This window comes from Polyodon spathula, chromosome 16 (assembly GCF_017654505.1).
Source record: "Polyodon spathula isolate WHYD16114869_AA chromosome 16, ASM1765450v1, whole genome shotgun sequence".
Classification (NCBI taxonomy): Eukaryota; Metazoa; Chordata; class Actinopteri; order Acipenseriformes; family Polyodontidae; genus Polyodon; species Polyodon spathula.
Genome location: NC_054549.1, coordinates 19,792,235 through 19,804,613, shown reverse-complemented (window position 1 = coordinate 19,804,613; position 12,379 = coordinate 19,792,235). Strand labels below are relative to the sequence as shown.

Genomic DNA, 12,379 nt, shown 5'->3' with positions numbered 1-12,379 from the left:
GTGTGCGTTTGGTGTTTGTAGCATGAATGGATGGGGCGTGAGGAATTGTGTCCTGGATAAATGCATTTTAAATTTACAGGGTGTGAAGAGGTTTGAACATCGTGTTTCAGATATTTCTTGGAAGTGTCCAGTGCTAAGGCTCTTGAAGCTTTCATGTTTTCATTTGTTTGTGCGGCCAGTCTTGGGAGCGCACTTGCATTTATTTTGCTCAAACCAGTTGCAGTGTATTGGGGGTATGAATGATCCTGGAGGCTGCTCTCTGTGTGTGTGTGTGGATATATGTCTATATATATATATATATATATATATATATATATATATATATATATATAATATAATATATATATATATATAAATATATAATATATAATATATATATATATATATGTGTATATATTAGTGCTTAAACACAATAAATAAACATTTTTTGTAATATACTGTTGTTGTGTGTGCCATGTATGTGCTTTAACAACATTTATTTTTTTCATGCTCAATTTTAATTTAATGACAGGACAATTATTATTATTTATTATTATTATTATTATTAGCTAATTAGCATCTATCTCGCTCCCTTTCTTTTGCTCTGCCTATATGTTTATCTCCATCCCTCCTCTCTCTCACTCACTCACTCTGGATTTTTTCTGTAAGGCACATTTGTAGCAATATGTGGGTGTGATGCCTTACTTTTGAATTCTCCTTTAACAAGAAACTTCTTTTATAATAATGTCTGTCTCTGTACCCCCCTCTAACTCTCTCTCTGTTATACTCCAGTTTAATCAGAATAGTTATAAATCAGCTCCACCCCTCTCCTTTTCTCCCTCCCACCCCTTCCTCCTCCTCTCCTCCCTCTTTCCCTCTACGTGTAGTTCTGTACAGGCTCGCTGATTTTAATGCGGGTCCAGTAAACAGCCCAACCCAAACAAATCACACAGAGAACCAGAACCAAAGCCCAGACGGCATAGATTGCTCCGTAATGCTCAGCCTCCTGCCAAGTGCCAGCCTGTGTGAGAGAAAGAGAAATTCATACTTACAAATATTATTATTCAATTAAATTCTCTTTTTACTCCTGCTTCATGTTTCATTGTATTGAAAGATATTAAAAACAAAAGAAACCATGAAGTGTTTTTGAAAACACAGTTTGAGTGAGTTGCTCTAATTAGACCTTCCTCGGCCTGTTTGGTCTTAATAATTCCTTGATATTTTTTGGGGGAGTCGACGCACCAATTCATTTGAAATTGTGCGTGATGGTATACAACAGGGTTCTTCAATAGGCGCCCCGCGGGCCAAATCCAACCCACGGTAGTAATATTATTTTCTTTAGTGCGGCGAAACTATCTAAATATTCTTACAAACATTGCTGTGCATTAATTTAAAGCCAAAAATCCACGCCTGTGTCTAAAATGGCAAGTGATGTGCGGGATTAACATAAAAACCAACAAAGTGATGCTTCAGATTGGCAAGTGAGTCAGAATCGGGGCATACAGCTGCAGGTAATGCACATCACTCGAAAATGCTGCACTCTTTCCAGGCACTGGCCAAACTAGCAAGGGAAATGTCACGCATAGTGATCAACGTTTTGTTTTGTTGTGATCCTATTTTCTGTTATGAGGAAAGTACCAATAAATGAAAAGCAAAAAGGTGTTTTTTTTTTCTTTGTACAATGCCCCCTTTCCCACATATATTTTTTGAAGAGTAAAGTTAAATTTGACAGTTTTCAAAAAAGTAAACCCCAATAATGTTATTACTTTATGAAAATGTGTCATTTGCCACTTTGCTTATTGCGAAGAAACTACAATGGCAGGGATAAAAAGAAATGGAAAAGAAAAAAGCGATGTCTACTTATGTACTGTTTCTGCCTGAAATACATCTGTGAAATGTGTATCATTTAATGCGTGAGATCATCTGCTTTATCGTTAATTCAGTGGAGCAAAGTAAAGCCTTCACAACCTGTTCTGGAATATTACAGTATTGCACATTATTTTAGGATAAATAGTTTTGGAAATTGCTTTAATTTTGTTAGATTTAGCTGGGATTGTGCAGCAAGTGATTGGAACAGGAAAGTGAAAGTAGTTTTTGTATTAATTTAACTACAATACGTTAGCAATGTACTGTAGCTTAGGCATTGTAGTGAGTTATATGACTGATTAACCTATTATTTTTCATATGATAAACTAAGTACTGTTAGGAAAATTAACAATGCAGCCACCGGTAAGTGTTCAGTCAAAGGAAATTGGCCAAAGAAACCAAGCCTGTCAAAGATCTTTTATTTGGCACCAGTAAGAAATGCACCCACGGCACACCTCTCAAAGATGGCACGGTGGAAATGCACTTCAGTTTATTATCCCCTCTGTTTACTGCCATACCATGTATTTCATTGAGAAACTTTTCATTTACATTTAAACACACTGCAGCCAGAACATGCATATTTACACCGTGCTGCACTTCTAATCAGGTGCTTAACAAGATGCTTATACAACATCAGTGCTTTCGTTAACTTGAATGCTTGCTACATAGTGACTGTCGGAACGTTTTCTAGTTTTAATAAAATTAAAATGAATAACTTGCTGTTTTAATAGCAATACAGTGAGATTTGTATAATTATTTGTTTGCAAGATGTCATTTGAATACTGGTCAGGAAATTGTATTTGCTTTCTATTTGTATTGTTAATGGTGCTCAGACATTGTATCATATTAAGTAGTTATTTCTGAGAGGTGTTCGTTGATTGGTGCAAGTGCAGTGTTTTGTTATGGTATGTAAAGTGTGATTGGATAGTCAGATTTTCATGACCATTTGAACACCCCCCCCATCAGGACGCACATCTTGAGCGCCCTGCGGCCCTCCAAGGTCTGGACATTGCCTTATCTGTCCACCACAGGATGGAATTGAGTGCCACTGGTATACACCATTTAAACATATTCTACAATGAAAACATTTTAGTTGTACTAATAGAGCATCGCATTCCTGTTTAGTTGCTTTAATTCTCAAACATTATTTTGAGATATCTATCACTGTCATGTGGAAGTCAGTCAAGGTCATTCTCAGGTGCGAAAAACATGGCCACAGAATGTACCAAGTGGGTGTGGCCATGTAGCTCTTTGTAGTACACAAAGGCCTTGAAATGATCCTTTATTATTCTTCATTATTGTTAATTACGATGCCAACTCTAACTATTATTACTGTTTCTTTATCCGTTTTTATTTTAGAAGAATCATCTATGAAGGTCAGGTTTGTGTTTAGACAGTTGTCATTGGGAGGCAGCCATGTCCCAATGTATGGAAGTCTCCATGTATAGGAGAAGATACTCTTTTGACAACAGCTATATTTTTCATATCCAAAAAGCATACTTTATCATTGTTATTATTGAAATGATTATTATGTATTTGTTTATTAATTATTAATCCACCCTTATTAATCTACTTTTGTGTTAATTTCTATTTCTATATCCTCTTATTAAGTAACCTGCTGTTGTTGTCAGGGGTCTACAGGCCCTAGTGTATGAAGATGCCCATGCACTGGGATATGTAGTCTTTTCACTAGAATGTCAACACGCTTACTTATTATTATTGTCATTATTTCTATTACTATTCTTATCAATATTACTAGGATTGTTATTATTACTATATATTCATATAAAAACTAGATACAAAAAGAAAAACACTTACCCAAAGTACATACAAAGTTAACTGTAAACGTCAAACTGGCTTCCTCCTCTCCCCCCCCCCCCCTCCCTTCCTCCCTCCATCTCACCATTATTCCTCCAGCGATGACAGCAAAGAAGAGACCCAGCATGAAAAAGTAAACACAGCGTTGCCTGGGGTAACGTTGCCCAATAACGGACCTGAGAGAAAGACAGGGGACAGTTACACATTATAATATGATAAAATGTGAGGATAAATTCTGGACTGTGTAAGTGGCAGGGTCAGTGTGTGTGTGTATATATATATAAAACAGACAAACAGGTCTTACACTTTCCGACAGTGAGGGCATCTGGCAAGTTTCTTCTTTGTAAAGTCAGTCCACTGAGACAGAGAAAGAATTATCATCAATCTTACTGATTCTTATTACAGTACTTGTGATTATTAATTAGGATGATGAATATGAAGATGAATTGTGACTCGTACCAGGAATGTGTGAGCGCAGTGTCCACAGCTCACTCTGGCTCCACAAGGCTGTAGCTCTGGGCTGAGAGGACCTGAACCTGACTCCACCGGACCCAAGTTTATAATTCTCTTACTGAGAGAGAGAGAGAAAAGAAGGAGAGGGAGATGGAGAGGGAAATGGAGAGAGACATAATTACATATGTGTGCATGTGGGTCTTAATCTCCCCCTCCCCCATCTCCTCTCCCCCCACTCCAATCGCCACCCTCTTTCCACTCTCCTCTCCCCTCCCCCATCTCCACTCTCCTCCCCATCTCCACTCCCCCCTTTCCTGTCTCCTCTCTGCCCTCTCCCCCATCTCTACTCTCTCTCATCCCCACTCTCCTCTCCCTCCCCCCTCCTTCCCCCTCTCCAACCTCCACCCTCTCTTCCATCTCCCCTCTCCCCCATCTCCACTTTCCTCTCTCCCCCCACCCCCCTATCCCCTCTCTTACCAGTAAGGACGGGGACAAGCCACTCTCTGTGAAGTTGCTTTGCAGATCAGGAGACAGTTACAAGGACAGCGTACATACTTCTTACCAGGAGGAGGGTTCTTAATGGGCTGACAGAGAGAGGGGAAGGGAGGGGGAGAAAGAGACGAGAAGAGAGAGAGGGAGAGAGAAGGGAGGGGGAGAAAGAGATGAGAAGAGAGAGAGAGAGAAGGGAAGGGGAGAGAAGTGAGGGGGAGAAAGAGCCGGGAAGAGAGAGGGGAGAAAGAGAGAAGGGAGGGGGAGAAAGAGACGAGAAGAGAGAGGGAGGGAGAGGAAGAAAGAGAGCCAGGAAGAGAGAGGGAGAGAGAAAGAAGGGAGGTTAACACAGATACACTACTTTTCAGTACAGTAATAATTAAAATAATATGCAGACCTAGCTTCACACACGCACACATAATTACACACGCACACACATTTACACACACGCTGAGACATGCACATACTTACCCACACGCACACATACTTACACACATGCACGCACACACGCTGAGACATGCACACTTGCACACATGCACATGCATACATACTTACACACATGCACACGCATACATACTTACACACATGGATACTTACAAACATGCACACGCACACATACACACACGCTGAGACACACACACATACTTACACACAAGCACATGCACGTATACTTACACACGCACACATACTTACACACAAGCACATGCACGTATACTTACACACGCACACATACTTACACACATGCATACTTATACACACGCTGAGACACGCACATGCACACACACACTCTCCTTACCGTTGCCTCGTTGCAGACCCCACACTTAACAAGGTGCTGCTGGCTGTTTGCCTTCACACTAATGAGAGATTGACACACACGACAGTTGATCGTGGAAGTGCTGCCCGACGTCATTGGGGAGTAAGGAGGAGGGTCTTCCTCGATTGGGAGAACTGAGGGGAGGTCTGGAGAGAAGGGGAGGGAGATGGACAGAGAGAGGTTAATAAAGAGTGAGAGAAAAAAGAGGGCGGGGGAAGGATAAAGAGGGAGAGAGGGTGAGGGAGAGACAAGGTCAAGGTCAAAGAAAAGAATCTTGGCTGCACAGAACAGATTGGCTGTGTGGTCACAGTGAGACACAAGAATTGGAAATAGAGATGCACTTTCTCCTAAACTGCCATAAATACTTCCAAACCGAGATTAAAAAGATTACAATTTTCTCTGCCATTTCCCAAAATTGACAGAGCCAGAAAAACTGGCATTCCTCTTGGGAGAGGGACACACAGCCCCACTGGCTGCCCAGTGTGTGTGCGCCTGTCACAACTTGAGGGAACAGTCAGTGTGCACTCTGCATAAAGGCACCACTGGGGTTCATACCATCATATTCTGTTGAATTGTATTTTTTCTATAAATGTACTGCATTGTGTTATTATCGCTATCAATGCTGTTAGCCATGCTATTATTTACTCTTACAGTAAATATTTACCATTTAAATTCCCATTAATGTATTAATGCTTTATTCCATTTTTCTGCTCTCGCTCTCTCTCTCATATATATATATATATATATATATATATATATATATATATATATATATATATTTATCTATATATGGGCCATTCCTTGTCAGTATCAACCGGTGTGCCAATGTCACCATACGTCACAAATTGGATAAAAATCGTCAAAAAGTTAGTAAAAGTGTTTGTGAGGAACATTGATCTAACTGGAACCAATTTCATTCTGGGATCTTTTTCCATTCCTGAGATATAAAGAATTATTCATAAAAGAGATTTTTTGGGGTATATTCTATTCCAAATCAGGGGAGAGCAAAAAGCAATTTCTTGATTTAAAAAAAAAAAAAAAAAAAAAACACTATATTATATATATATACACACACACACACACACACACACACATATATATATCTATTCACATACACAGTATATGTAGCGTGATCGAGCTGTGTTCCCAGTGTTCTTGTGAATGTTGTCCAATGACGTGTCTTGTTATGTCTAAATGTTTTCTCTGGGTTTGGGGGTAAAAGGGCAGCTTGCACGCTGCTGTGGGCTGTGCTGTGGTGGCTGACCTCAATAAAACCTGAATGAGACCTTGCTGCGGTCGTCTGCCTCTCTTTTGTTTACCCTGGAACGCTACACTGATATCAAAAGTGGGACGGAATGAAAGTGTTTGGGACGAACAGAGGGAGCCAGGGGGAGACCTACCAGAGCAATCATGCAACCAGGGGGTAGTGGACTCCGAAAGGCGCTGAAATGTCGGGTTTGCATGCCGGCAAAGAAAGTGTCTCCAGAGTGGTCACAGGATTGGGTCGGCTCACTGGATGGAGAGCGGGAGCGGAGTTGGAGTGAGCACGGCGCAGAAAGACAGGGCTCGTCCAGGCCGAGCAGCAGAACCGGAGGAAGCACGGCAACTGGCACTGAACGACAGGGCTCGTCCAGCCAGCGGGAGACGGCAGAGATGTACCACATCTTTCACCCTGACCGACAGTCGCAGCACAGAGGCCACGACAGCACAGCATATTCTTTCATGATGGTTTTTCATTTCTGTATGTTTAGTAATGTGTGTGGTAACCAAAGAGAGCCCACATCTTAAATATAAATAAGTGGCTAAGCAAAGCCTTTCAATATAAGCTATTGTATTATTTCAGCTATTTAACATGCATACGTTGATGTACTTGTCAGAAAATGAAAATACTGTACTCAAGATTTGAAAAAGTATGTGTACAAATGATTTCCTCTCCCAAGGGTTGGCTGTTCGAGTATTAACCCTCGTATATGTTTTTTGGTAGCTGGGCTTCGTCCTTGGGATGCGCTGGCTATGCCACCCTCAATCAGCAACCACCTTTCTACCCTAATTTCCAGCAAGGGACGTCGGCCCTCTACTAAGTCTGGGATTCGCCCTTTCTTCTATCCTAAGAGTGTTCCTTCAGGGTCACTCTGTCCTAACTGCTCTTTCTGCTTCCTCTGCCCTATCCTTACATACCCAGCTCACGCCCCGGAACTGTTTTTTAAACCCCTATACAGCAGCTTATTTTCAGTGTTGAAACAGTACGTGTTCTCATTCAAGATATTTCAGGTGGCAACACATAGAACAATTGTATTGTGAGCAGTTCAGCAGCTTAAAATTTAAATGCAATATTTAGGGATTGTTTGGACAAAATCTTAAACACTAGTCATCCCTTCAGCCCTTAACCCTTTGCGGTTCGATGTCGGACCAGGTCTAACATCACAATTTTCCTTCCAGTCCTATGTCAGACCCTATCCGACATCATCAAAAATACGTAAAGCACAGGTCTCTAGTTTTTTTTTTCTCCGGAAAAAGCCGAGAAAACCCTTCAATGGCCGAATGAAACTGGGGAGGAAACCTAATACCTAATAGCCTCATGCACTACAGAGACAACACAGACATAACAAAGGAGAGAGCTGCTTCTGCATCCCGCTCTCAAAGAATATCACGGACATTTGCAGAGCTTTTTGAGATGTTATAGTAATAAAATAATGACTTGGATTGCATTATTGAGGAGTTTGGTGATAAAATGAATTATCAGGAGAGGATTTATCAGTATGCATGTCTATACAGAGGTATGTGAAAAATACAACGAACAAGGAGTGGGGCTTGGCTGAAGATACAGTACTGAGTGTCCTGTTGCAATTCAATGCCTTTTAAACCTGTTTTACGCTGAAAAAAATATATTTTAAACAGCGCGTGTAAAATAAACAGCATGTGTGAAAATAAATTGGACCTGACGCGCCTGACAAGCACTGAATAAATGGACCGCTAACGGTTAAGAGGGCTTTTAACATTGAGGCTGGTTTGCACGTCGAACATCCACGACATTCCTCAGAGTCAGGTCTTTATTAAATCGTTGTGAAAATGTAAACATGCTGCAGCTGTCAGTGTCAGGCTTCACATCATAATGACAACAATACCATTGACAGTTTTTTTCCAGGAAACAGATGAAAGAAATGGGATACGTCCAGCGCAGTCTGTTTCACCACAGAGCGACACCCTAAATATTTGGTAATTGCATTCATTTGGATAATTTCAACCAGGTGGAAGCTCTCAACCCAGGACAAGCTCAAACCTGCTCAAAAGCAGGAGAGCTTTCAGCCCGAGTCAAAAGGGTTGGGTTGAAATAAGCAACATGAATACAGCTGTCTTAGGATTTAGGATGACCTATAAAACTATATTGTTTCAGTCCAAACATTACAATGGCTGAATTGGAAGCTATAAAGTGCTCTATCAGGCTGATACTTAATCAGGAGTGTCACAAAATACAAGGATACTATATGAATGTCGAGTAAGAAAGGAAAGGTCTTTATTATTTTACCGGTAACCATACAATACTTGCCATGAAGGAAATACGATTGTAAAGCTAAGTAAACAAATATTTTTTATAACTTAAGGGCAACTAAGCTAGGAGTTGTGAAGGGTTATTACAGTTTGTTGGCCCTGAAAATTCAATTTATGTCAAAAACAATTTTTTGTGAATAATACTTTATATCGGAAATGGATTAGATTAGACCAATGTTTGTGATTTTAGATTCTATGACCTACAATTTATATGGGTGTGAATTTGTGAGGTTGTAGATCGCCAATATTTTCCCTTACCACTTTCAACTGTCATTGCACCTGTTAAATCTCATGTTCCATAATGGAATTGTTGATAACTCCTATAATCGAATAATGTAAATATATTCTGCTATGTATATTTTTTAGAAGGTACAGGTCCTGTTCTAAGTAAGTCTTTTAGTCCCGTCTTTGGCAAAAACCATGTAACCAATCAGACGTGACCCCCCCAGGGCTGACTGTTTTCGGAACGAAGTTCATTTCCAAAAACTCAAGTGAGCTGCATGAACGGACAAACTGTGCGCGTCACAACAGACCACACAGCATGGGCATAAACATGAGCACATCATCACTGTGGACCAAACACCACAAATAAAACAAACCGTCACTTCAATGACATTATTAGAACATAAGAAAATACGAGAGGAGGCCATTCGGCCCATCTTTCTCGATATTTTAAGAAAATGACAAATATCACCTACAAAATCTCTATATACAACAACACGTACCAGAAGCTCTCTGCGTAACTAACAATAAATAAATCAACAATATACACTTACTGAATAACCTAGCTACATGAATAATCAACGAAAATAAAAACTCAATTTTAACGTCAGCTGTCTTTCAACACGCTATCATGTTTCACTGTTTGTATCAAGCAGCCAAGCGAGGCAGTCTGTCACTGTAGCCTCCTCTGGAATCATGCACAGCTTCACTGCTTTCAAATCGTAGATACTGTTGACACATAGTATTTAAATACGAACCCTGAAAACGTTCCGATAGCATGCCTCCTTCTTCTCCTCCTTCCTCCTCTTTATAAACAGTAAAGTACAACAGATTATACAGAACAATCCATCCAATACTGTAATAAACTATAGTGCAGTATAATAAACTCTGGTACTGTATAAGTTTACTATACTAGATTGTTGTATCAGTTTACAACACTAATCACGATGCTATACTGTAAAAAGCTATAGTATAGTACAATACACCCTGATAAACTGGTACACTGATATCAACATGAATTATTTTTAATCTATTTTGATAATGTATTGAGAGAAGTAGTTTTTTTTTTTTCTCAGTCAGGGGCAGCGGCTGTGTAAAGGTTTCTGGAAACAGTCGTCACAAAACTGTACTTGGACTTATTACAATTTCCTGTTTTGGGCGAGTAAACTTCTGTGTGTCACTGTGTGTGTTCAGTTTGCGTGCGTCAGTGTATATGTGTGTCTATCTGTGTCAGCATGTATGTGTGCATTAGTGTGTTTCAGTGTATGCGTTTGTGTCCGCGACTACAATTTATAAAAATCACAACCAAGTAGGTCTACAATACAATAGCAGTACTAGCAGCAGTAGCAGTATTATTATTGTTGTGTATGTGTGTATACCTATCCAAGACTGTACAGTACACAATCAGATATATCTGACTGTTCGAGAGACCCGGTAGAACTGACTTCAGCAGCTTATGACGGTACATGATTTTGCACTGTACTTTATTGCCCTTTGCTATACTCTAGTACACAACAAAGTATTTATTTTGACATTGAATGAGCGCTATTTGTGTTTTTGAATTATACTGTACTGTAGGCCAGGGGTTCCCAAACTGTGGGTGGTCACTCATCTCTGGGTGGGCCACGGAAGCAATGTTTTTTTTTTTTTTTTAAACAGCAAGTAAAATGCATTTTACACACTCATAAGGATTTTATATAAATTAAAGCTAGACTCGCATCAAGCTTGGGTTGAGTTTCTGTGTAACTCTATGCATTTTAATTCTAATAAGTTGAAAGCCGTATATGCGCGCGCGGTTTGAGAAGCAGTTGCAGTAGCTGCTTTGAAACAGTGTGTTGTTTATTGTGCGCCAGTGGCAATTAGGACGCGTACTCGAGTTCTGTGGAGACGAGGTATTGTTTTACTTAGAAGGAATTTGTTTGTTTGTTTGATGACCATTGAAAATAGCTGCATTTTAAAAGACTTTTAGTGTACAGGTTCCTAATGTAACACCATAATGACAATAAACTAAAAACATAAGTTTACTTTTAGAATTTTATTAAATTTTTTTAAAAATCCATGTACATATTCATTGTGATTTTCAAAATATTTAGAAAATGTGAAATATATTCAAATAAAAACAATACTTCACATTAATATTGACATTATTAACCGTTTAAACATTGTATACTTTTATAATGCGCTGCTGGTGTGTCGCAGTACCTCATACAACTTATCAGCTGGGCCTGGCTCCAGTGAAAAAGTTTGGGAACCCCGGCTATAGGCTATTGTATTGTACTGTGCTATGTTGAACTGTTGCGCTGTGCTGTAACCATCACCCTAGTTTTATCGTGGCTAGTTAGCAAGCCAACATCAGCTACACGGTACCAATATAATATGCGCTACATAACTGCAGGATACTACAACTATTATTATTACTACTCACTCTGCGCCTGGCTAGGCAGCCCGTACGCCGCCGCAGCTGTCCCGGGCAACACTGCGCCGCTTCCGCCGATTGCTAAGTCGCTTGGCTCGTAGGAGAGGAGCGGGGATTTCTCGCCATCCGCCATGCCAACACGGGGACCCGCGCCGCGGCAATAATAATAAAATAAACAATAAAAAATGAAAGGTGGTGTTACAAGAGGTGGATTTGGAGACCGCAAGAGCAGCCAGGAAACAAGCAGCTCGCCTTGTCATGTGATTGTGTGTGTCTGTCTGGGATAATGGGGGCGTTCACAGCGATCATTCTGCGCAGACCCAGAACTTTGGGTGCGTTCTTATAGCACAGATTTCCTCAGTTCACAGATATGCGCAGTTCACAAAATAAACCGCAATTTGTACAATTGGACAGAACTGCAGAAATCTGCGCTAAAAGAACGCACCTATTCTTACAAGAATATTGTCTAAACAGGACAGAATCTGTGCAGAATGATCTCTGAACGCAGCAAACAAGATATGACACAACACAGGCCCGGTTTTTGAATGGAACCGCACAACAGTCTCGCGTTTTCATTGGTACATGTCTGTCACATGAATATGTCGTCACATGATTGGAAAAACGTGCAGGCATTTTTAACGAGAGAGAGAGAGAGAGAGAGAAGCCTTCCAGAAGTGACTAGCATGATAGGAAATGAGTGTGATTACTTTGAGAAATCTGATTTTTCCACAGTTTCAGTTTAGTTGTGAATGCTTTCACATCATCAAACACTG

At 40.2% G+C, this 12,379-nt stretch overlaps 1 protein-coding gene across 1 annotated transcript; it reads right to left on the bottom strand.

Moving 5' to 3' along the window:
* Window positions 1-847: 847 nt before the first annotated feature.
* LOC121329256 (type 1 phosphatidylinositol 4,5-bisphosphate 4-phosphatase-like) lies at window positions 848-12,077 on the bottom strand. Its single transcript, XM_041274759.1, has 7 exons — window positions 11,616-12,077; window positions 5,402-5,565; window positions 4,594-4,700; window positions 4,123-4,234; window positions 3,968-4,020; window positions 3,749-3,839; window positions 848-1,000 (listed from the first exon to the last, which is right to left on the bottom strand). Exons 1-7 carry the CDS (start codon window positions 11,737-11,739, stop codon window positions 857-859), a joined length of 795 nt encoding a protein of 264 aa, XP_041130693.1. The 5' UTR covers window positions 11,740-12,077; the 3' UTR covers window positions 848-856.
* Window positions 12,078-12,379: the final 302 nt, after the last annotated feature.

Excerpts from the sequence above, each read along its gene's own strand:
- LOC121329256 (XM_041274759.1), bottom strand. The coding sequence starts at position 11,739 with ATGGCGGATGGCGAGAAATCCCCGCTCCTCTCCTACGAGCCAAGCGAC. Across the intron at positions 4,235-4,593 it reads GCTTGTCCCCGTCCTTACTG|TAAGAGAATTATAAACTTGG; the intron begins GTAAGAGAGGGG and ends TCTCTCTCTCAG. Across the intron at positions 3,840-3,967 it reads TGCCCTCACTGTCGGAAAGT|GTCCGTTATTGGGCAACGTT; the intron begins GTAAGACCTGTT and ends TCTTTCTCTCAG.